This window comes from Agelaius phoeniceus, chromosome Z (assembly GCF_051311805.1).
Source record: "Agelaius phoeniceus isolate bAgePho1 chromosome Z, bAgePho1.hap1, whole genome shotgun sequence".
NCBI lineage: Eukaryota > Metazoa > Chordata > Aves > Passeriformes > Icteridae > Agelaius > Agelaius phoeniceus.
This window is the reverse complement of record NC_135303.1, coordinates 19,274,698-19,300,792: the sequence shown is the minus strand read 5'-3', so window position 1 is coordinate 19,300,792 and position 26,095 is coordinate 19,274,698. Positions and strand designations below refer to the sequence as shown.

The 26,095-nt window shown below is 36.7% G+C and overlaps 1 protein-coding gene across 4 annotated transcripts; it reads right to left on the bottom strand.

The window, feature by feature from the left end:
* Nucleotides 1-14: 14 nt before the first annotated feature.
* NUDT12 (nudix hydrolase 12) lies at nt 15-12,989 on the bottom strand. Of its 4 annotated transcripts, XM_054653440.2 has the most exons (8): nt 12,489-12,672; nt 12,238-12,287; nt 11,824-12,037; nt 8,625-9,217; nt 7,500-7,667; nt 6,403-6,516; nt 4,823-5,022; nt 15-3,262 (listed from the first exon to the last, which is right to left on the bottom strand). In XM_054653440.2, the coding sequence occupies exons 3-8, from the start codon at nt 12,027-12,029 to the stop codon at nt 3,152-3,154; spliced, it is 1,392 nt and encodes a 463-aa protein (XP_054509415.1). In that variant the 5' UTR covers nt 12,030-12,037; nt 12,238-12,287; nt 12,489-12,672; the 3' UTR covers nt 15-3,151. The 4 variants fall into 4 exon arrangements, with proteins under 4 accessions (XP_054509415.1, XP_077027134.1, XP_077027136.1 ...); XM_077171019.1 differs by lacking the exon at nt 12,238-12,287 and having other exon boundaries at nt 12,533-12,989; XM_077171021.1 differs by lacking the exon at nt 12,238-12,287.
* Nucleotides 12,990-26,095: the final 13,106 nt, after the last annotated feature.

Genomic DNA, 26,095 nt, shown 5'->3' with positions numbered 1-26,095 from the left:
TCTAGAATGAAAAATGAGTTTAAAGAAGTATGTTTATTAGGACAAATGCAAAGTTCGTAAAAATATCATCATCAGTATTATACTTACATTAAATGTCATTACATTGCATGAGATTTCAGTTTCATTAGAAGTATCAGTTTTGGTTTGTGTTCAAAGACCTAATTATCTTTTCCTGCTTTATTAAGCTATTATTTCTATTATCTGTAAATTATTATAAAAACAGATAAAATACATAATATTTTCAAATTATATATTGCATAGAAGGTAGTTCTCTTTAGTACACAGGCAAACTGGGATAAAAGGCATCTCCAGAATTTTCTGCCTTGTACATTTGACATCATGAGTACTATTTATGGTCTGATATCCTTGTACAAGAAAGGGAAAAAAGTGATAGATAATTACTCACAGCATAGAAAAAAAACACTCTTTTTAGTAAGTAACACTATTCTCTTAATCTACTGCATTAACTTTGTGGCAAGAAACAGCCTGCTTTAAAAGCTGCTGCTGTCTTTTGAAGTTGAACTACTGAGATCTTCTGGAGGTGTTGCCCATACAATACTCCAGTCAGAACCACTACACTCTCTTCAACTGTTTCTAAATTTAATTTGGCACTTTCCTGAACTGCTGTAGTTGCCAGATAACCAGAGCATTTGGTTCTTCAATTTGACATTTCCTGTGTAAACTGGAAACAGTAACTGTCCTTAAAATGTATAGGTAATTTTGAAATAAATTTAAACCCTGACCTGCAAATAGGGAAAGTTAAGCAATAAAATGCCAGGAAAAATCTTTCCTTAAATGGATTAAATTTATCTAACTAGCTTTCTTAGATTTGTCTTCTTCCCTGCAAATGGAATTGTTCTCTTGCTAAGGGAAAAAGGAAAAGAAAGCTTCAAAACCTTTTTCAAAAGCTTGGCTTAGATTTTGAATATCTATAAAGACTAAAAATCGTTGACATACCTAAATTATTAAACCTGAAAGATCATTAAAAGATTACTCTCAAAATCAGAGATTATTTAAGTGTTGTTCCTTTTGTCATATTTTTCTGGTTTTCTTCATACATAAAAGTGTACATTTTTGATTTACTTATTAGCATTGTAACTGCACATATATACTGGTATACAGATCCTCAAAAAAAAAAATTAGGCAGATTACTAACATCAGTTTTAATTAGGGATACTGTGTTTGGAGTTTCACTTTTAGAAGCACATCTCTATAGCCACTCACCATAATTTTCTACAAAAAAACTATTCCAATAGTTTTAAAAGTATTCCTATGGGTCTTAGTCATGTACATTTAGCTACCTCAAAGCCACAAACTACTTATTTTTATGCTACCTATATTTGCTCTACACTTTATCCTTCTTCTACCATCTGGCTCCTCACTCCCTTGTTCATCTCTCCAAATGTAATCACCACAGCACTAGTTGAAACTTCCTTTCACTGCTCAGCTTCCACCACTTTTTGCATACTTTCCAATATACTTTCCAACATACTTTCCTTTACTCTATGAGCAACCTGCAACTGATAATTGCCATTGGTACCATACAGTCTTGCTGGTACATGTGCCCTACGACAGCTTTCCATAACTCGCTTTCTCTGTAAAAGCAATTTTTAAGGGAAGGACTGTATTGTTTCCTTCTCCTTGCCAGACAAGAAATAGCCTGTATTTATTTTTACATATGGCTAAAACAAGGAAGAGAATGAAGCAACATAACATGTCAAATACTCCAAATCTGTCAGGAAGGCTTCTTGCTTTAAAGTTTCTTAGGTACTGCCTTACAAAAAAACCCATGAAAACTGCTGAGCATAGTGTGACATGGATGGGGAAAACAAAGTACAATCAGAATTTGTACAACAGTTTTACTGATTCCAGGTTCCTGAGAATTTTGGAAAAAAATGTGACACCATTCACTGTTAAAAACAAATTACTCCAAATAAACAAATCACAAAATAATAAGTTTACATTTGTCACTACAACTTCTTCAGGTCATTTGCATTTCTTTTGATATCACTGCAATGACTGCAGAATGACAGAGTACTATTACACAATGAAATAAATATTAAACCAGTATACTTCTCTTTTTAGAACATCAACACAATCTTAAATAACTTGATAAATTAAGGCACAAATCTGAACTGTAGCATTAAAACCACATAAATACATATTTTAATTAACATATCCCTGCAGTCTTATAGCTGCAGTTAATATACTTCTTTCAAATATAAGATTCTTAATAGCAGTAACAATCTTGGCATCTCTATTTCCATAATGAACTTTGTGCATATTTTGAGATACGTCTTGTTCCTCCTTCTCCATTATTCTGTAATTTCATTTCTAATTATCAGAGAATGAAATTACTCACTGCCTAGCATCAATAAGTACATTATTATCTTATGAAAACACTAATACTTAGGCTTTCAGGGATGGTTCTCCAACACCTTTTTCAAAAACAAAGTATTGTGTTATACCTTTAAATTCAGGCTGACATACAATTGGATAAGTGCAGGCCAAGTCAGAATGTACGAGTAAATGCTCTGCTTTGAGCATTAACATAAATTATTAAAGTAAAAGATACGAAGTACCACATAGCTACATATGCTTTCACTAGTTACATAGTTTCACTAGTTACATATGCTACTGACTTTAAAATAACCATACTTGGGTAAGGCTTTCAGCACTGAATGTAGATTTTTGCGACAGGTCAAATTTAAAAAATGGAGATAAGCAAAAATGAGAAAGAAACAATTAAGGCCAAAGAGGAGATGTAAGTAGAGAATTCAAAGAGCAGGCAAGGTCAGACAGCCCTCTTTGTAATGCTGTGAATCCTTCCAGTGGGGGAAGACCAAATCAAACATAAAAAGTGTAAAGAAAAAGGCATAATAATTTCATTCTAGAACAAGAAACACAGCCTGTACTCAACAAGGTACCAATTCTACTTATTTGGTGCTTGCTTGCTTGAGATAATTATTGGGTTTTGTCCAAATCTAATTCAGGTCTGAAAACACCTACAAAGATTGCATGGTTTAGCTCTGGAACCAACGTAAAGGCTCAGAAAATCACTTGGTTACACATTCACTAGACAAAAAGTTCTAATTTGTTCCTAATTAAGCATTCAGTAGAAGAAGTAACTTAAAGAAATCAATTATTTGAACTAAAGATTAGCATTCATTCCAATCCAATGTTTCATCAACTGGTGTGCAATAGCTCGACTTGGTGGTACAAAGAAAGAACGCTGGTTTCCTTTAATGAGAACTTCCACGACCTGCAATAAAAGCAGACTTTTTAACTTTAGAAGATAGCATTATAAACTATACAGAATCTAACATTGTATTAATACAGAAATTATCTTCCTATAATGATCCATCAGTCTGCTACTGCTATACCTATTAAAGAGCTACTAAGAGATTCTCCAAGGTAAATGCAGAGAAAGTCCAACATTGTGTGAATTATGACATTTTTGAGCCTAATATGCTCCAAAGGATACCTTCTTCCTAACAGAACTGTGGAGACCACTAATATATTATTTAAGGTTTCTGCGAAGCTTTTTTATGGCAAGGACCACCAGATGGTGCTCTACACTGTGACAAAAATATTTTTTTAATGTTTACATGTAGTGCCATGGAGATGTGTTTTCTTGGTCATCTGAAGAAGTTGCAAGTAACATGTGAATTCACTTTCATCACATTTTTGAAGCTTATTTCCAGCTGTATGCCAATCTGCATGCAACTAGTTGTATTCAGAACTGATATTCCTTTAAAATAATGCTCCCAGTGTTAACAGAAACACACTGAGATTGTACGTGATTAACTTTGCCTTCAAGGTGACTTGCAGTCAAAATGCTTTGAACAGCTAGGCAGATGTCCAGTGTTATTAAAAGCTTAGCTTCTAAGTTGTCTATAGGAAAACCTGTGAAAACTAAGTTGTGCAAGCAACCTTTCCTTCTACTCATGAACTGAAATATTTCTGTGAAAGTCTTTTCTGCCTCACTTTTATTTGACTGTATTTTAACTACTGATGGAAGCTAAGTGTAGGATTTCTTATTAATGCACAGTAAGCTGCATTTAATAACAGAGTATTAAAATAGTACTGCATGAAAAAAAAGATATTCAATCTAATTAATTCCCAGAGTCCTTACTTTAACTTCCACCCTCACAGCATATCTGGTAGCATGCCTGGTTTGAGAAACTGTAATGAATAATGCTATTAAATACTACTACTGCATGAAAAGCACAGGCTTGCTAAGGACACGGGTTAAAATAACTTGACTATCTCACAGAAGGGAAAGGTGAAGAGCAAACTGGCAAAAACCTCATAAAATGAACATGAAAGTAACTCAGACATTACTGTGAATACCTATCTTTTTCTGGTTGTGTCTAACCTACGCCAATATATTGCCTCTCAACCCTCCAACTATGATTTATCAACCTAGTCACAAAACAACTAATAATACCCCTAGACAGAAAAGGACACAAATGAGCCCTAATTTTAACATCCCTCATAATCTTCTTTCCTACTCATTAATCTTCTAGGCCTATTGCCTTACACATGTACCCCAACCACCCAATTATCTATAAACTTAGCCCTGGCTTTCCCCCTATGACTAGCCACCCTCCTAACAGGACTGCAAAACCAACCCTCTGCCTCACTAGGCCACCTCCTGCTAGAAGGCACCCCTACTCCACTAATCTGAGCTCTGCTGTATGATAAAATGAAGAGTACACATGCTTATTTGACTTGCTGAAAAAGCAAGTGTCTGTTGTATGCCAGAACCAATACAGTCACAGACTAATCAATAGAAGAAGAAAATGAAATTGAACTTCACCTGTTCTCTAGTGAACCAGCGGGCATCCTCTATTTCATTCTTGTCAACTCTAATTTCTGTGGACACTGCAACAGCTAAGCAGCCAATCATGAGGGAAGAAGGCATTGGCCACGGCTGACAAGATATGTACTGAACATGGGCAACTTTGACTCCAGTCTCCTCCTCTACTTCTCTTCGAACAGCATTTTCTATGGTTTCACCTTATCAAAAAGGGCAAAGAACAAGCAGCTCATGAAAATACTCCAAGCAATGATCACATGCTGTGCTTTGAACTGACTCAAAAGATTTGGAACTGCCCAAGGCAATTATCTATAAAGATCTAGTTCACAGATCAGGGCAAAGACCTCAGCACAAGACACAAAAGTCCAATAAGGTAAAACAGCCAAAAAAGCAAAATGGAACTTTGAAAATAAAGTGTAGTAATTTCTCCACAATAATATTTATTTTCTGAATTGATAATTCCTTATGCACATAAACCATTATCACTATATCTAAAATGTCAAAAATTGAGTAGAAAATACATAATTCCTATAATTATTCTTGAAACATTCATTTGTAACTAGCACTGTGTTAATTTCTGGATTTTCAGTATGATTGCAACAGCATGTACTACAACTTGAAAAATCAGTATTTAGAATTACAATAGTAAGAAAACAGAGATTTAGAATACTTGCTAACATTTCTGTGTTGTATTATTCCCTTTGCCTGACTCATTCTTCATTGTCTTAATACATGCAGACAATACTGTAAATTGAAACTGCAATGGAAAGCTCTGCTTCCATATCCATAGAAAACTGTAGATGCATGTGTGCGGAATGCTGATGGTCACTAGCCTACATAGGCACACATGCACTGTGCTGTAACTGCTGCTTACAGGTTCATTAAAGGAATCATGTCCATCCATCAGAAATAAATATCTTGACTTCTTTCAAATGATACCTGAATAAACTTGTCCATGCTGTCACTGTATGTCAACCTGCACATGTTTACTGAATATATTTATTCACTATAATTTCACTGGTGATGAAGATCTATTCACAATACAGAATATTTTGCAAGTTGATCTGCAGGTACTTATAATTGTAACTAATTTCAACTATTATTGCTTGACATAGCTATTGAAGAATCTCTTTATCTTTCTTTCAGAATTATGGAATGTCTACTTATCTTTCACAGAATCAATCAGGCCCTAAACATGTAAGTATATGCTTAACTTCATGTTAGCTTTAACTTAGACTTTAACACTTACTTTTCCTATGCTAAAATCCTTTGCCTAAAGTATCACCGGCCAAGGTGACATGTTTTAAAATAATTTTTTTTTTTATTTTAAGTAGTGATTTAAGACTACATGATTTGAAAACTGTTCAGTATTTTTATTTACTCAAGTTGCTCTTTGCTTTTTTTTAAATAAATCAACAGCTGCAAAGTACAGAATGGGTATATTCATTGTAACAACTCATCTATCAGGAAGCAAAAAAACTTCAATTTGAGATAACACAAATTATAGTTCTCTGTAATTGTAAAGGTATAATACTTTCATTGAGAAAATACATTTGATAAAGGAAAACAAAATTACTCACCAGGTTCTACAAATCCGGCAAGGCAGGTAAACATTCCTGGGGGAAATCTCCTCTGCCTACCTAAAAGGCAATGGTTGCCATCTGGATGGATGACTTGCATTATCACAACAGGATCTGGAAAGGACATGAAATTAATATATTTCAACATTTGAGAGACTTAATGCAGTAAAAACTTCTAGTCTATTCCATACCAATGCATATAAGGGCAAAAATTATATTGAAATCATAACTGTGTCTGTACCCAGAGTAAGCTGTTATTTCATTTCACTTTGGGGTTACCCTCCATGCAAGATACCTCTTTATATGGTTGTGCAACATACATGCTTAATAGAAGCAGCTTACTAACCAAGGCTTGAAATGCAGGACAGAAATTACCTGTAACCAAAGGACACAATTTGCTAAGAGTCAGTACTAATCAGCAATACTAACCTGTGCATCCAGCATATACCAACAGTTTCTGCAACAAACTCGTTTATCATCGTCTCTTCACCACAGAGGTCTGAGGAATGTCTTTTTGACTAAACACCAAATAACTAGACACTTTGCTGACAACATAAATACTGACTAACTACTGACTACTTTCCACCTTTGATTTCATTTACTCTTTGCTATCGGTTTCTCATATGATGTTGCACTTTGACAAATTTTCTCACTTCTGGTCATTGTATCTTTTTCTTTCCAACTAGTAAAACTTTAAAATATTACTAACATAATATTTTCTCCTATTGGTCTAAGCAGCCCTATCAACTTGTGATCTTTTCCCCTTTTTACTGTCATCTAGTTTTAAGAAAAAAAGTAAAATGTGACCCTTTATACTGCCAATTCTCATTTATACTCTTGTAACTTCTAACTGATATTAGTTGTTGAAATAAGGTTTGCATTTTCACAGCAATTCTGTATCACAGACTACTGAAAGAAAGAGAATCCTACTTAATCCTAAACAGAGCTGAGACACACACAGCCTGTGGAGAAACAAGTATGGAAGACCTAGAACAGAAGTAAGCAGCTGAAATAACTAGAAATAAATTGATATACATGCATAGCAATTTACAAGCAAATGATTTAAAAGCAAGCCACTTCTCAGTGAATATTCTTACCAACTCTTGGATATGATGTGTTGTGAACTCCTTGGAGACTGGGACAACCTTCTTTTAAGCAAGTTTTCTTGTAACCCCCTTCTTCAATCTTGGTTGCACTCCCACATGTTGGACAGAATCGGTAACGCTGGTGCCATGCTAGAATAGATCTCGCCTGGGCTATTACTCCTTTAAAACAATACATTGAGAGTGCACAAAATCAAATACTAATTCATGTTAAGGTTTTTTAAAAAAAAATCAAATACTGAGTTTTAACACAAAAAATCAGAGTGTGGTTTGAATCATAATTATGGCTACAGGAGAAGTTGAGCAAAATGAGTTATGCAGACCTTTTTCTTTGCAGCACAGCAAACACAACAGAACATAGTATTAAAGAGCTACAGGGCAATTTACACATATTCAGGAACAAATTCATCCAGATCAATATACCCTGTTTCTCACAGAAGTCTCTTTGTGTAGGCAAACTGCCAAAATTACATGTATCAAGTCTTCTTCAGATGACCATTTTAGGGCTACTACAAGTATTGACATAATAATGCATTGTTCCATTTAAACTTAAGGTTCAAGTTGAGCTTTTCTTTATCCTTATGTAAAAACATAACTGTTACAATAGCAGTCATTAACAACATTTATTGTTAATGTCCTTACTAACACAAATTCACTTTGGTATCCTAAATTTTCAACACTTTCTTGTCAAATGAGTATCCAACACACTGTTATGAAGGACTTAGGTTCTCATTTCCTGTAATTAATAATTTCATAATTATTAATTTTAATTAACAATTTCATTACTGAAAACTCGGTAATGACAGCTTTTTTCCCTTTATGTTTACAATGTTCGCGCATTAATAGTTAAATAGTACCGTTTAAAACCCATGATGATCAATAGGTTTTACAGTCTAATACTGTCATTGCAGAAATCAGTCCTTTGCAAATGCAAATGTTCTTACATACAAAATTCTTCACAAAACTACCAGGCTTTTAAAATCAAAATATTTCTAAGACCACTGAAAACACAATTTCTTTGCAGTGTTTTGTCTTTTCTTTGAATTAATACCTCAGGAAATACCAAAAGGAATCTTTCTGATTATGCATCTTGTACTTGCTGCATTTTATGCACCTTACCAGCTTCTTTTTCAGGTAACTGCAGTAGCGCTGGCATCGGTGGGTGAAGAAAGTAACAGTCCTCATGCTTCTGTTTAAATTTTTCAGCAGAAGCAGAATCTATGCTAAGAGCAAACCAAGCAACTAACCCATCTTCATCTTCTTGCTGAACTCTTCCACTGCAAGCAGCCATCAGGTTCATATCAAACTTAAGGTCCACTCCAAGAAAAATCAAGGTACATTCTTCAGTTTGGTTCATGCACAGTTCCACATCCTTGTGGCACAACCTGCAAAGCTTTACTTCTGGTTGCTGCGAGCTCTCTCTTCCCCCACCCAAAGTAACCAAGGGACTTAGATTTGAGAAGAGGATGTACACTGTAGCTGGATGGCTTTGTTTTTTACTTAGCCACTTAGAATCTGTTCTTTTATCACTCCGTCTGTCCAGAAGTGTCATGCCAAAATAATTTTCATATTCTTTCACATCATTTGACAAACAACTAGGTTTCTGATCACCTTTCACATTAGCCAACAAATTAGCTATGTGTTTGTACCCCCAAAATTTAGCAATGTCCAGAGCTGTCTGCCTTGATTTATTAACGATGGATCTGTCACACCTGAATAAACAGAAAAGAGCTGAGGTTACCAGAATAAATATGTTTAGGAAGGGTCCTGTTGCTGTATTATTCTTACAGCATACATATCTGACACTATTAAGGTACAAGAACTTCTAGACACTCTGTCAATACTGGGATAATCTTTAGGCAAAATGTTTAGCATCATGGTAATAAAATATAATTTACTTCTTCCTTTGCCAAGGCTGTATTTCACATTTTTGTTGATCCCTTCTTGTTGATCCTCTCCAGATTATCATTCACCAAAATTCATGAAGTAGTACAAAGGCAATGAATTTATTAAAATTCCACATACTGTATCATTAAAAAAAAGGCTCAAAACCAGAGCTTTAAAAGTCAGGCTATAGGTCTGCTCCTCATAATCAGTAATCAAAAGGGGAAAAAAAAAGAAAAAAAAAAGAAGCCTAACAAGCATTACCTTCTAGAAGCTACTGGAAGCAGCAACAAAACATTTACAATAAAATATTTTATTGAGGTTAATTGGCTTGTTCAGCCTGGAAAAAAGAAGACTGAGGACAGACCTTACTGGGGTGTCCAACATCCTCACAAGGGCAAGCAGAGGTGCAGATACTAATCTTTTCACTCTGATGACCAGTGACAGGACACAAAGCCGGACTTCAAGGAATGTTTAGACAACGCTCTCAAACATGGGCACATGGCGGGATTCTTGGGATGACCTGCACAGCTGCAGGAGTTGATCCTTGTGGTCCCTTCTAACTCAGGATATTGGATAATTTACCATAAAATTAGAATCAAGAATACACCCTCTCCTTAGTGACAGAAGCTGGTTCCTGTAGGGATTTTTAGTCACCCAGATGTCTGTAAAGTGAAACAGGTAAGGGATATGTTGCCTCATCACATACATTTAAATACTAAAACCAAAAAGAAACCCAAACTTTAAATAGGTTGAGGCTGACTGGGAGGTTAAAATAATACAATTTAATTATTTGCTAATCTTAAATTGGTAAGTAAAACAGAAATGTCACTGTAAATTACAAATTATGTAATAAATACTAGACTCATCAGTTTTTAATACCAGAAGATGCCAGTATTATTAATGTTGCTGATACACAGTTAACTGTACCACAGGCAAGACCATTTTGAGATTTTATATTAAACTCAGTAGTTTTTGAGGGAATTTGAGTATACTGTTTAGAAAACTACTCAAAACTTAAATTACAAGTTTTTGCTGCTAAAGCAACTCTTCGCATGACCAGTAACAGGACTTACGGGAATGAAATTAATCTCTCTCAGGAGAGTATTAGGTTGGCTATCAGGAAAATGTTCTTTATCCAGAGGGTAGCTGGGCACTAGAAGAGGCTCCCCATGGCAGTGATCACAGGACCATGGCTGACAGAGCTCAAGAAGTGTTTCGACAAAGCTCTCAGGCACACGGTGTGATCCTTGGAGACAGTGCTGTGCAGGACTATGAGTTGGATTTAATCCTTGTGGGTCTCTTTCAACTTAGGACATTCTATGATGCTACAGTTCTGTGACAAAAATGCAACTGACTAGATTTCTAGAATTATTGTCTGTAATGTTATGAAATATTTTCTTCATAGACATTCATGTTTGTATAACCAGCAACTATAATTGTCAAAATAATTATTCTAAGCATTAACTAAAAGAAGAGCAATGAGGGTACAGCATCATTTCATGAACTTATTCAATTGCCTAACAGAGCAACCACGAAAAGGACATTTAAAAGTGATATTTACCTTTTATTTTATTAAGAAAAGCTTAAGATAAAAAAACTGATAATCCTATTTACAAACTGATAAATTTCCCAGCATCACAAAAGATTCCTCAATACCCAAAATCTTGCACTAAGATACTCTCTACATACTGGAATGTACCGATTATAGTAGAAACCAGTGGTTCATCTAATGCCCCACTCTGAGCCCCAGCAGAGGCTACAGGCCTTGGCTATGACTGAAAAAAAATCAAGAGTGGGTGGGATGATTACTGGAGGATGTGGAATGCTATGCCTGAAGTTAGTCATTAACTACAGAATGAAGTAAACTTCCTTTTTTCTGTAAGTAGGAGTTCAGAACGGAACAGCCTGGGCTTGATTAATGTTAAACTCAGTTAAATGCATTTGATTTTAACTTAGTTTTAAAGCATTTTCCATTTGGAGTAATTTTGGAAAAGGTGAGTCTGTGATGTCCTACTGAAGAGTCAGCAAACATTCTACACTAACAAAGATTCAAGTGGCTTACAAATCAAGTTTAGAGAAAAAATTTAAGTGGACTGATCAAATACATCCAATTTATCATACAGCAGTTGAAATTAGGGTGCAAACTCTGTTCTATTCTGTTGGCCTCTGTGAAAAGTGACAACATATCCTTGAATATCAAAGGAGTAACTTTAGAGATGCTTATAAGTTTTAGACTTTCTTAGCAAAAATAAAAAGTATGATGCAATAGCAGAACCCAGTTATAAAATGACACAGAATAAATTTTCCTGAGTTTTATCCCTGAAAATTCTGCCATTATCTGTCTGGTAAATTTACTTCTGAGACAAAACTGATAGGGGCGAAAAGGGGGTGCAAAACAGAGCTCTTGAATAGGTTCTACTAAACAGCTTACCCCTCTTGAAGAAGAACCTGCACAACCTCAAGGTGTCCATTTCTAGCACCGTACATGAGGGCTGTCCAGCCATTCCCTGTGGCTGCATTGACCAGTGATGGTGAGCGCCTGAGCAGCACTTTCAGCCCGGCTGTGTCACCAGCAGCAGCAAAGTCATGCAGCTGAGAAACCATGTCCTGATGCAGGCTCTTTTCAAAGTCAGTCATTGTGCCTTCTAAGATTAAAAAAAAGAAAATAAAAGTGCCAGAGAGCATACCTCCCACTACTAAGACGATTTAAGCAAAAGATTGAACTTTAATCCTGTAAAATCAGTATTATTACCAAAAATACAGATACAAGAAATTCTTATGATTGGTGTGATATTATTATTCCAAATCTTCGTCCCACCCATCTCCAAACATTGTGAAACTTTACCTTAACAATCAAAACCAATTTTAAAGAGGATTGAGGACCAGAAGATTTCACTGTGGAAACGAAGATTCTGAGTGTGAAAACAATACATCAAGGTTTCTAAACCAAAAGCACACAGGCACATAGATACAGAGAGATAGACAGACAGACACACGCACATATGCACGCACGCACACGCACACACAGACACTGCTGCCGTGACCGCTGCGCAACGCATCGACAGCTTCTACTTCCTCAGGTCCCGCTCCACTCACTTCCTCAGGGCCGCGACCCGACCTCAACAGCGGGGCCACGTTACCGTGCGCAGCCTCCGCGGGCGGCCAGGCCCTGTGCCGCTCCCACCGCGCCCGGCAGCGCTGCGGAGGAAGGCCCGCTCCAGTGCGAGCCCGAGAGAGACGGAGCAGGGCCGAAAGGGGCCGAGCCGACCGCGATTGCCACGCCCGGCCTTTCAGGCGGGCGCCGGGCTTGAGACGCAGCGTGTTCCCGGAGGAAATTGCCAGTCGTTCCCCGAGCGCCGCTGCTGGATGGGTTGGGTCGATACACAGGGTTAAAGGGCAAGCAGCCATTTTGTCCGCCGGGCAGCAGTGGTTATAAGGAAATGATCAGATTGATTTTTAGCATTGCTTTACCGCGCTAGCAGAAGGCAAAGGTGGGTGGCAAGAGAATGCGGAAGTAGTTGTGGAAAAGGTGCAGCTACTGACATGGCAGGGGAGAAGAGTTAGCGGCGAAATCGGAATGATGTAATCAGCCAGAGGTGTGTCCTGACTAGTCAGGAATATTCTACGAACACCAGAGGTTTATGTCCAAAAAGGGGAGTCCTTCAACTTTTTTTCGAATAAAGGGGGAGACTCCACAGGGGCACATGGCCTCGGGATTTTTTCTCTTGAAATTTCAGAGGGCGCAGCCTCATTTTATTCCAAACTCTCAGCTATATGTTGCCCTCTTCCTTTCCCCATTGCTGAGGTACTAGGAAGGTACCACCTTAGGAACCACCTACCACGTATCCCCCCGTTGAATCTACTGTCATTTTACCCCAAAGATCAGAATTTCAGGCTTGTGCAGACCCTTGTCTGTCCCAGGAGTGTGAAAAATGTATATTTTATAATTGCCTTTTTGCAAATATTAAATGAATATTATATGTGTTGTGTTAGAAAGTAGTGCTGTATTAATTCTCTTCAGTAGTGTGTTAAGTATAGTTTTAGGTTATAGGAAATGTTAAAATAGAATCTATGTTATGTAGGATACTTTTTTTGAAGAAAGGACTCGCAGTGAGATAGCAGCCACAGGACACCTACATCTTTCAGAGAAAAAGAATTTATTGCCCTCTTATCAGAAGAAATGAACTTCTTCCCACCTCGAAGGCGCTGTTAGGATTCGGAGGAAGAAGTTGATGATGACCAGACAGAATCCTATGTTTGAATGGAATTTATGCATCATGTATGAAGTGTATGAATATGCAACAGGCTATTGTTTTTAAGGGTTAACAGGTGTCCTTTTTCGGGCTTGTGCTGTCCAGAAAAAGGTACCCGGATGTCCATAACTCTTTGTTTCTATTGTCTCATATTGTTCTAATTCAAATTGTCCAAATTATTATTACTCTAATTATACTACTATTTTTATAACCATTTTATTACTATTAAACTTAAAAAAAAAAATTAAAAACAAGCGATTGACATTTTTCACAGGAGCCAAGCAGTCTGGGCTCTGCAACAAACCTGCTGCCCAAAGTTAGTAGAGAGACTGTGACCCATTTCAAAGATGCTAACACCCACACCTTCACCCATCAAATTGTATGTAAAGACATTAGCTTCCCTCTCACTAAGAAAAACCTTGGAAAATCGAGGCAATATTAGTCCTATAGAAATGAACATGGAACTGTTGTCCTAATGCATTTGCACCTGGAGAGTGCAGGGGAAAAAAAAGGTGTAGCTTTTGAAATGTCAAAATAAAAGTTTTGTACTGTACAGGGTAATCCTGCAAAACAGATTGCGGTTATTCCCATTGCCTAAAGTTGGAATGCAAAGGTTAATCTAAAACCAATTCTGACATGCAGAGAAAAGACTCCACAACCAACAAGGCTGAAAAGTAGGTATTTTATTCAGCGCACTGGACGCATGGAGGATCACTTCACCACAAACGTGTGTGTCCATTGTTGTCATTTACCTCACTTTTATACACAAAGATATTTCATATTCAAAATAATTATGAAAAGTCTATACATATTCATAACATTTCCCCAGAAAGGCAGGTTTTATTATAATGAGTCCTGGGAAGTAATTTCCATAGTCCCCACCTTTAGCTCCTTTTGATTGCTCCTGTGTAGTGCCTCCTGGTGGTCATGGGCTGGGGGCTTTAGGATGAAGTAAGCTTCTCTTCTTCATGCTGAACTTTTCATCTCTGTTCTTCATGCATGTTCCTTGGACCCTTGGCATTTCTCCAGACCACAAAGCCAGTTTAAGATGCTCCAGGAAACTAGTCCTTACTCTTACCAGGGACAAGTGCTTGTTTTTATCAGGAACTGTCCATAACAGGCCTTTCTAGCCCCTTTATCAATAGAACAGGCCTTCTTAGCCCCTTCATCAGTTCTTCCATCAGTATTACATTATTGGTTTTCCCACTTGGATTTGTATTAAACATGAATAGCTAACTCATATGAATCTTTGTGAGATATTCACCATTGTATTCAAATAGTAACATGATTGGTCATCAGCTTCTTTTTAAATGTGGCTCTCAGAAGCTCCATAAAGTTTCTGTTTTAGCAATAGAGTTTTAGCTGGAGATACATACATATATAAAAGTATGTATATATAGAGGTATATGTATATATCTACATAACCTATTACTCAAGAGCAGTGTCATTTATGATTCAAGAGTATTGCAGAAGTTTAGTAATGTATGAACAGGAATAAATAGCAAAAGGAAGAAGGTTTTATGTCTTGCTGATGGTAGGATACACTCTCTGTGTCCTGATATCATGTCAGCAGTTCCCAAGGTCCATGATTTTAAGTACTTCTGGTGGAATTCATGTCATTTTCAAGTGCATCCTTGTGAAAACAACTTAGTACCCCTTGTTTAAAATACCAGTAACTATAATAAGTTCAATGTGACTTCAAAATTGTAACAGTTAGAAACAGGTCACTATTTGAAAATTTTTTATAAAAGTTTAATAAGAGATAAAAGGGACAATATCCACTGCTGGGGTGCTTGACAATCTGCCAAAAGTATACCATAAGGTTCAAACAATTTTCTTACATATGTTTCGTTACATTGGTTAAATGCTTATTAGTGAGGGTTATACATATTGAAACATTCCTGTGAGTTTACAAAAGAGTAGGAACTCTTTTGTTTGGTTTTAACCTTTGACATGCCATCCTGTAGATTAAATCAATATATTTTATTTCTTCTGGAGGGTCCATTCTATTGTTTTGACACTTCCTAATAAGAGAGTCAGCAGTAAATTTTTCTCTTAAGTGTCCTGGTCCTTGTCACTGTAATAATTCAGATAAGATAGTCCACAACTGTGAGAAACAGCAAAGCTATTTCACACCAATATCTGAGATACTTACACCAATAAAAGCATTTTTACATTACATAACCTCTATTTTAGTATTGTGATAAGGCCTAAGATATATGTTTATCACACTACTATTTATGTAAGCTATATAGTGCATACATTAGATGACAGATTATATTGTACCAAAAAGCAGTTTAAAGGAATTACAAATTGTACCATATCAAAATCTTTGTGGTCAATAATAACTAGCAAAAGTCAATACATAGCTGCAAAAGCCAATGCTATTTTGTCATTTAGAACAGTAACATACAAACTTGTGAGTTTGAAAATAATTTGTTTCTACTAACAGATGTAGTTACTTCACTGGATAAAAGGTTACAAATTCTTGTGAATATGTCAATCTCTATTTAATAATCACTGAGCTGAATTTTCTAAGGGCAATTTAATTTTATTTAGAATGGAAATATGTAATAGTAACTTGCTTTAAAAGCTGTTTTTAGCTTCGGTGTAGTCAAGAGCTAAGTAAAACTCACTGATGAGGTCAAAACAGTGCTAAATGTAGCTGTGCCATAGTTCTTGAATTTTGTAGAAAATAAAGCCTGTACTGGCCAGTATTCATTCAACTTCACTGAATCTGTTAGCTCTTCAGTAGTGGAGAGCATGGTTGTAGAGGTGTAGTGCAAGGCTTCAGGAGTCCAAGATTGTCAGTATGAGAATAGAAATGAATGCAACATCACTAATTTACACTGATCCTGAAAGAAATGGCTCCATGTTGATAGTGACTAACGATAGTCTTTTCAAAATGCTTGCTGATTGCTGTGGACAGCAGTCAAGGAGTAGTATCTGAATGTCTTGATTCATTTGGTGCTGCAGCCTTTAGCAAAAAATTGCATGTGCTGTAAAGAGTGTACCTAAATGCCATCGGGAGCACTGCAGTGATTGGGAAAAATAAGTATTGGAGTGCCTGCAAGAAATGAGACAATTGTGCTTCTGTCTGGTCTGAGTTACCTTCTAAATCTCTTGGGATTTTGCTGAGGTGTATGTCTGAAAAAGACACTAATAATTCTCATTTAGGTTAATAGAATTATTAAAAATAATGTAAAATGTCATTATTTTTATATTTATATTGTCTAGATTCTTTAGAGCGAGAATCTGAATTGTACCCATTTTAGTGTAGGGGCTAGGTTACACACAAGAATTATCTATTTTTAATGCTTTTCAGTAAAACAGTAACAATATGACAAAAGGTTTGTTAGTTCTTCATTTGGGCTTGCATTTCATTCTTAACCTTTTAGTTCCACCCATGTTTCATGAAGGCTCTGTTCAGAGTTGATGTGCTAGGTAAAGTTTAAAAGAAGTTCTGATTTTAAGTTGTTCATTTGAAGTGAAAAAAGTGAGACACTGGATGTGTGAAAGGACCGTGTTGTCAAATATTTTAGTTTATGTACATTGTGATTAGTGTATTGTAATAGACTATGCTTTTCGCACTTCTTAGTATCAAAATAAAGTTTTGATTTGTTTTAAGGAGTCAAAGTTTTTATGAGGGAAGCAGAAATCAGTATTATCAGGCACTTAAGCATTCTGCAATAGTATGCTTTGAAGTTGTAAACAAGGACTTTGGGACAATACAACTAGTGCCTTTCCTAAGCATCTCTCTGATTAGTTTCCAAGCAGTCGTCCCTGGGAAACATTTGGGCAAATACTAAAGGGCCTGATCCAAAGCACCCATTGGTCTAAATATGAGTTTCTTGGTATTGAAGAGATGGAATCCTTTTGGTGGGAGTTTTTACTTTCTTGTAGGAAAGAGCTGTAATAAAGCTGTATGACAGTATTTATTATGAGAAAAATCCATTTACACATATCAGTTAATTTCAAAATACTGTTTTTAGTACTAACTCTGGACCTCAGCAGTCTAGAGAATAGGGAGAATAGGAATTCTTTCAACTTAAAATGCTTTCAGTCAACTGAGCAAGAAGTTTCTTACAGCTGTGGAAGGTACTGCAATACATGCTGTGTCTGACAGTCTGACAAGATAAAAGGCATGTAGAATCTGCCCAGAACATGTTCCTGAAAAGTAAATGGTTTGTCATATGATGGTTATGAAACAAATTTTCTCCAAGCAACTGATGTAGGGGTGAGAGGTGATGAGTGCTGAAGCTTAATGTTCCTGAATTAAATTTGTGGGGATGGTATGCACAATATGGAGAGCTGGAAGGCAGAAGCACAAACAGCTTACTTTTTCAGAAGGGACCACTGCTATGAAAGGTCCCAGCTGCTTCCTCTGTGAGACTGAATCCCTGACCACTGCCCCATTTTCCCCTTCTGCACCTTGCTTAATCTTGATTCATTGGGGAAAGATGAAGCAGCTGTTCAATGACCTAGCACAAGGTGCAATCCAAGTGGGGAATGTTTCTGGTGTAGTAATCTGCTGGAGTCTCCAGAACCTGAAAAACTGTGAAGGCTATAGGAAGAGAAGTAGTGTGTCTAGAGTGGGCATGAGACAAGATGATTATAGTATGGGTAGGATTATTATATGTGCTTTGTGATTGATTAGGATTTTCTAGTTCTTCTCCAAATTATTCTTGGATTTTCAGTTTCTTCCATATTCTAATTTGGTTGCATTTGTTAAGCACTTGTGTTTAACTGATCACTTATAAATTTGGAAGCATAGCTCCCTGAGTTCTAGACTGGTTAATTTAGTTTCTCAAATTTCTCAGGTGATGGCTGAGCTGGTATTTGAATTTTTTAATAAAGGTTTATTAATAAAAGTGGTTTTAATAATTTCTCAGTGTCTGGCTTGCAAGTACTTGCTCATGATCAGTGAAGTCATATTTGCAGCAAATTTGAGTTGAAATGGCTGTTACTCTTCCTGTTCTGTAGACTCTCTGAGGCCTGGAGTTGGCATTAGAAATATCTGATAACATTATTTTTCAAACTGATATGATACCTGCAAATTATTTTTTGCTTTAATCATAATTATCTTCATGCCGCTTGTTTCAAATTCAAAGGATGACTTCCTTTGAAGTCAAATTAAAGTGTATTTTAAAACCAGGAAACTAGTTTTGCTTGTTTTGGGAAAAAAAAAAGAGACTTTCAATATATCTGAGGGAAATAGTGGAACCGATTCAGGGATAAAGATTTAGGTCATCAAAGCAGGTTTCATAAAACTGTTCCTTCTCCGAGTTAATTCTTTGTTTTTATCATATTAGCCTTCTATCTCCTGGGATCTGTGATCTTGCTTATGCTCACTCTCGCCAGTGCCACCCACCATATATTTTGGAAACAAGCACTATTCCTGCCTATGACAGGAGAGGCCCCCTCTTGCTCTCTGTACCTTGTGCTGGGATCCCTCTCCTCACTCCAGTCTCTGATGCCACGGGCCAGGAACACCCACATTCCCAGGTTTACTCCAATGGCTGGCACCACATTCCATTCACACACAGGCAAGTGCAGGTCCCCCCAGGTACCTGGCACTGAGTTCTTGCAGCATGCATATACATGGGACAGTGCAATCAATTATGTAGAGAGGAAGATAAGAGAATTTTTAATAAGAAGCTGCAAGAAGACAAGACACTCTGTGGCCATCAAGTACAGGACTAAGCCAGATTAATGTACTGAGTGGTACTTCTTTACAGACAACTGTACCCCTTTTTGTCCTTTTTGTCTATCTGTTTTTCTTTGCTCTCCCTTTCCTTGCTTGTTGCTCCACAGCTCTATTGATTCCCTCACTCCACATGGTTCAGGGCCCCTGGATTTGCAGAATGATCAGAGGACCCCTGGGTTTGCAGACTGACTAGCTGAAAACTCCAGGTGAGTTTTCATCAAAGTAGTGGCCATAGTTGCATGATAGCTCAGCAGCTGTTGGACTGGCAAGGTTAGTTTACTGTTTCTGTTGACATGTTTGCTTAGTCAGGTGTCAGTATATTTTGCTTCATGCCTTACCACTGTTCCTTTGGTTTGCCAACTGACCAAGTTCCCAATTAAGATAACCTTGCTGGAATAAATATTCCTTTGCCTTCACATGTCTCCTCATCAATTTGTGTGGCTGACCTGACCTGGCTGTCATCACCACCTTCCTTATCATTTTGTGGTCAGGTTTGTGTCCCTGTATCTTCCTGTGTATGGCTTCCTCCTTTTCTCATTGGCTGCACTGAAAAAGGTCCTTTACCAGATAACCTTGAAAATACTGACACTCATTTCCATATACCCTTGCTGCAGCCATGGTGGAACATCTTGTATCTGCCAGCTTAAACTATTTGCCCATCTCCTGGATCTGCTCATGTCTGCAGTCTTGATTCCTATGACAGATTTTCAAGCTCATTACACTGCTTTCTCTTTCTCACTATTCATCATCTTAGCATCTTCCATAATTTTGTCCCACACAATCACAATTATGTCTTCAATATAGCTACTCCAATTGCTACATCCAGGCTGCTGTTATTCAATTGTCATTTCCTATTCTTCTACTTTTCTCAAGATAGTTTAGCATGCTTTCAGGCTGGTGTTTGCTCAGTTTTTAAAGTCCAAGATATCTATTACTTCTTTGACAGTGATTAAAAACATACCTCATGGTGTTAAAGATTGCAAGAGTTCTTCCTTAGACCCTCTTTCAATAATTTGCAGAATACTTTGGAGGTGGTATTCATGGTTATTAACAGTCAATGATCTTTCCTAGAAAGGGTTTTAAAAAAATAGGTTTTCTTTCCAAATAATTGATTTCTAGCATCTGCAGTATTCAATTGCAGGGAGCACCTTAATTGCAGGTTGTTTGGAAAAAAACAAGGTTTTTTTGTTGGTATTGTTTTTGCTTTGAACCTGCCATCTAGTATGTTCTTTTGATTCTTATGCTATTGGAATAGAGTAAGCAGTCATTTCTCACCTATTTTATGTCACTCATAGTACAATTCTTTCATATTCTCCTCTGTCTTTTCTTCAAAGGAAACAGTTGAACCTAATTATTGCTAACACCATATGACTGCTTATTGTACTCTTAACATGTAATTTATATTCCCATACTGTCTTAATGTTGTAAATGTCCTTGTTCAGTCAGCCCAGTCCATCTGCTGTCCCTGTTATGTATCTACAATTCCTTGTCAGTATAGGGGCAGTCATTTAGCTAAGGGATTCTTTATAGTCAGCATAGTGGGAAGAAGAAAGAATTCCTATAAAAAGTATGTGGTGGGTTGACTTTGCCTGAATGCCAGATGCCCACCAAATTCACTTTGTCACTCTCCACATCAGCTGGACAGAAGAGACAATATACAAAGAAAGGCTTCATGGGTGAGATAAAGATAGGTACAGATCACTCACTGGTTACTGTCATGGGTAAAGCAGACTTGGGGAAATTAATTTATTACCATTCTAACTAGAGTAGGATAATGAGAAGTAAACCCAAATCTTAAAAATAGCTTTCTCCCATCCCTCCCTGCTTAATTTCTTAACTTTATTCTGACTCTCTACTCCTGTCCCCTAGCAGTGCAAGTGAGACAGTAATGGGAGTTATGGTCTCTGCTACTGCATCTTCCTTAGGAGAAGAAATCTTTCCTCTCCTCCATGCACTTCTTCAGTATGAGGCCTTCCTACAGGCTGCAGTTATTCATGGACTGCTTGAACATGAGTCCCTTCCATGGTCTGTAGTCCTTTAGGAATGGAGTGCTCCAGCCTGGGTGCCCTTTGTGGTCACAAGTCTTGCCCACAAACCTGCTCCAGCCTAGGCACCTCTCTCCATGGAAGTCCTCTCTCCAGCAGGACTTCTAGTCTTCTACAAGCTCTTCCTACAGCTTCATTCAGATATCTACCTGCTCTGGCACAGCGTTGTCCTTGTGCTGCAGGTGGATCTGTGCTCCACCATGGCCCACCATGGGCTGCAGGGGCACAGCTGCCTCACCATGGGCTACACCTTGGACTGCAGATGGAATCCAACTTCAGTACCTGGAGAATTTTCTACCTCTCCTTCTCCACTCATCTGGGTATCTGTAGAACTCCTTCTCTCATGTATGCTTACTCCTCTCTCTGGCTGCAATGGCTTTGGTGCAGTAACTTTTTCACTTTCTTAAAACAGGTATCCCTGAGGCAGTACCACTGTCAATGATGGGCTTAGCCTTGGCCAGTGGTGGGTCTGTCTTGGAACAGGTTGGCACCAGTTCTGTTGGATAGTATCCTATAGAAACTACTACTAAGAGACTACTTTCTAATAGAAACCACCCCTATATCCCCCCTGCTATGAAAACCTTGCTATGGAAATCCACTGCAGAGCAGAAACAAGTCCTCAGTTTGAATCTTCACATCTGCCCCAAAGGATTGTTAGTGCTTTTTATCCCACAATCCACTCTCTTCATTTTAGTATTTTAGCAATAAACTTTTCTGGAATTCAACCTTCAAGACCAGGCAGTGGAAAGGAACATTTTCCTTCGAACACAATATTCTGAGCAGCAATGTAAGGCAAGCATCATGATAGCTTGGCTTACTTAGTACCCCTGAAATTTAGTAGTAGATTTAGGGCAGTGTTATATGCTTTAACAGATAAACATATAATTAAATAAATTTATAAACTCCCCCACAAACATACATCTCATCTTTTTCTCTCTCTATACAAACTTACAAGAATAAAGTATGTATATGTACCAAGTTTCAATTTCAGAAATAAAATTATTTTTTAATTTGTTTGCTCTTTTGTCTGTACAGAAACCTAGTCTAGTTCTAAACAGAGTTGCAAAGGAAATGTAATAATTTGTCTTTCATTGTTGAATAGCCTCTTCTGATTAAATTCACAGAAGTGTATTAATACCATAGAGCTGAAGGCCTAACTTATATTATAAAATCCCACAACAACTTACTAGGTCTATTTTCTAAAGAGTAAAAGTTACTTCTTCAACATCTAACATCTCCTGAATTTCTGTGCTACGTGTGTTGGCCTAAAAATTAAACAACATAATTTAATAATTTTTTAATTAGATTATTTACTTTTAAATTTTTTACTATGTGAAAACATCTTAAGAAACACATAGAGGAGTCTAAACAAACACTTCCAGAAAGCAGGCAGGAAGTCTTGCTTCTTTAGTGTGATTATTCTGTGCATTTAAAAAAACCATGAGAAGGAGAAAATTATGCATCCACTGCCATAAGAAACTGAAATAATGAGCAGCGTTTTAAATGGTTAAAAAAATCAATGTTGATTGCACAGCTTTCTAATAGATGAGGTGAAATTAGCTGTACAAAGTCAGTAGTTAAAACTATTGAGCAAGAAACAAAATTAAGATGAACAGCAGGTGGCAGTGCTGTCAAGAGCAATGGTTTTGATGAACATCTACTGTTCGTTTACTGTCAGCACTTCTACAAGAGTTAAGTTAAATACCACAACATCAGCTATGCCTTGTGCTTTTGGGGTAAACAATAATGAGATATTAGCCAAATTGAAACAAATCTCTTGTTTCAAGTGGTTTCTCCGACTGCAAACATGAAATTACTTTCATAAGAAACGTTGTATTTTGTTCTACAAAATGACAAGCTTATTCTGTGCTTCCTTCTAGATGGAATTATGAGTGATTATATACAGTTTATATAAGAATAAATACAGAAAATCAAGAAAAGTGAAATCTAATAAAATAAGTTTTGTTGTAAAATTTCAGACATGCAAACATCTCAGTCCATAATTCTGCTACCTTAATTACTGACTTGTTATATCTTTGCTAGTGCAATGTTCTTTGTCGAAGCTGAGACATTTGTTGATATTTTAGAGAACATTTTAAAAAACATTACTGAAATAGTTTATCTTAAAGACCATATTTTAGCATCCTCTCATATAATTGTGCTAAATCACATTTATACATTTTATTACAGAACAAATTGCTAAGCTTAATATTTTTTACTTAATAGTCCTTGGTGCAATATGCTGTTATTTGTGACAGCTTATCCTTTTGCCAATGGTTAGCATCTTGCAAGGAGCTGCACAGCTAGAGAATAAAATCACTGAGCTTCAGTGTGCTTATGCTTCTTCTATTGGTTAGCCTTAAAATCATTCCAGCAGTAGAGAATGCCAGGATCCCAAGTTCCCAAGTGCAGAAAGCATGAGACCAGTTACTGCTGATGACTGTCCCCAGAGACATTTCTCAAGCACTGTTGTGAGGTTCCTCTACAAGTCTCCTTAATGTTGGTGGAGTGCTCTCACCGTGCTTCTTGAAAGAGAAATTGCTAAAAAAATCAGAGGTAATCTAAAGGGAGGTTAGAAGAATAACTTTTGGACTTAAAGGCCCTTTTATGAGATCTTTGCAGTCTGTGGGCGTTACCACAAATTTTTTTGAGTGTAGTATCATTGTAGAAAAGTGAATTGGGTCATGTTGTTTCTGGTAAGTCTAATCATGACTTCCCGATGCTTTCAACTGTAGGGACCATGACCTGCCTTAATTACACCTTACGTAGTAAGAGGAAGAAGGTTGAAGAAATTCAGAACAAAGACGTAATACAAAAGCATTGTGTATAAAATGTGTTTTTTCAAGATTTTTGTAGGGTGTCAGCAGATCCTTAACATTCTACTTTGAATTCAAATTGTCAAAGTTTTCAGTAGATGACAGATTAATATAGTTAGCATTAGGAGTTTAAGCAGCTCTAGTAGTTGTGTCAGTCTGGGAAGAAGAAAAAAGAATTTAATGAAGTGTGTTATAGATGGTCAGTTTTTCATAAAGCTTTACCCACAGGAATATAGGGCTTTATCAAGTCTGGTTTTAGTAATCTAGGTAATAAAACACTGCTCTTTTCAAATCACTGCAAAGAATTCGTTTGTGTACATTTCAGGCAAGGCAGTTTTCTTTGGATTTTTGGTACTGAATTTGCCTTGCAGTTAAATCATCTTTTCCATGTAATTAAATATATATTGGTTGCTTCACTGAGTTGAAACTGCAGAAATATAAGTTAAAAGTCAGAAATATAAGTTAAAAATATAAAAATGCCTTTTTTTCCCCCTTTTTTGGTTTGTTTTTTGTTTTGTTTTTAATAGAAAGATACTGGGATACTCTTTTCTTGCATGAAATACAGCAAATGAGAAGGCAGGGTACTCTGTGTTTTAATTTAAGCTATTTTAGTTGATTTGACTAAGTATCTGAAGAAAAATTCATGTTGTCTTTAAGGAATTTCAATGTCTTCACAGAAATACTAAATTTATTTTACTGATTTCTTTAGTATGTTTTTCACCAGGTGAAGAGTGTACCTATATTCCTGAGCTTTGAAAATAGCTGGCTCTTTAGTAAACTCATTTTTGTAGCAGTAAAGCCCACCTGAGAGCTATGTTAAACTGTCTGGTTATGAGCAAGACTTCAGTTAACTGCTAGTGCCTGAACCAGCTGATGTAGGATGGCAGTATGGCCCATCAATAGGGCATGTGTGACAGTGCTATGTTATGCAATATTGCAATATGCATTCAAAGTGTTGTTTGAAATCTATGGAAGATTTTAATGTTAGTATGTATTTTCCTCAAAGGGATCACAGCAACACTTAGTGTATATGAATGAGTGGGGGACAAAAACCCCCATTAATAATGTGATTTTGTCTGAGTGCTAACAAATTGCTGAGTGCTTCCCTGATTTGTCTGACAAATTAGGGAAGATGTTACAAACATCAATAATTGGTCTGACAACCTCGGTTCTCATGAAACATGAGAGAGTACAAACCAGGGGATCATTCAGATTTCTGAAGAGCTTAAAGGAAACAAAAATATTATCCAAGGGAAAAGAATTTTTTGTTTAAACAAATAAATTTTAAAATTGTACAAGTCAGTTCAATTTTATAACAAAATATATAGTTTGCAATACAGAAGCTAGGGAGTGTGTATTTGTCTACATGTAAGTTAGTGACACTGGGAGACATTGTATTGCACAATACAGAAAAACTGAATTTTTTCTTATCCTGCAAAGTAAGCAAAATAGGCTGAAAGCAAAGCAATGTGTGTGGGTCTCTTTATATACACACATACAAATGATTTTAATTTGTTTTGGGTACATTTATTAGTTCTAAATTTGCCATCTGAATATTAAAGTCACTATCTCAAATATGTACAGAACCTGTGCAGTATCTGATTTTGAGTGTGATTTGCTCTTTCTTTGCAAATACCTAATTTATTTTGTTTTTGAAAGGTCAGTTTAGGTGATTTCTTTAATTGGAATTGGACACAGCATTTACCAGGGAAAGCTCTTCCTTATCCTTAAAATGGAGAGCCAAAAGATGGAGAGGAAAATTATCAGGATAAAATCAAGTTAATATACCCTATGAATATTCACATAATCTCCAGTTAGACTTAAAATAACATGAAGATATTTAATCAGGTATTTGCAGTGATTACAAGAAGACTGTGGAAGA

What these genes read in the sequence shown, in the direction of transcription:
- NUDT12 (XM_077171019.1), bottom strand. Translation starts at nt 12,800, where the DNA reads ATGGCTGCTTGCCCTTTAACCCTGTGTATCGACCCAACCCATCCAGCA. An exon ending in GTTACCTGAAAAAGAAGCTG is followed by an intron (nt 7,668 to 8,624) that starts GTAAGGTGCATA and finishes ATTGTTTTAAAG; the next exon opens with GAGTAATAGCCCAGGCGAGA. An exon ending in TGCCGGATTTGTAGAACCTG is followed by an intron (nt 5,023 to 6,402) that starts GTGAGTAATTTT and finishes CTTTTTGATAAG; the next exon opens with GTGAAACCATAGAAAATGCT.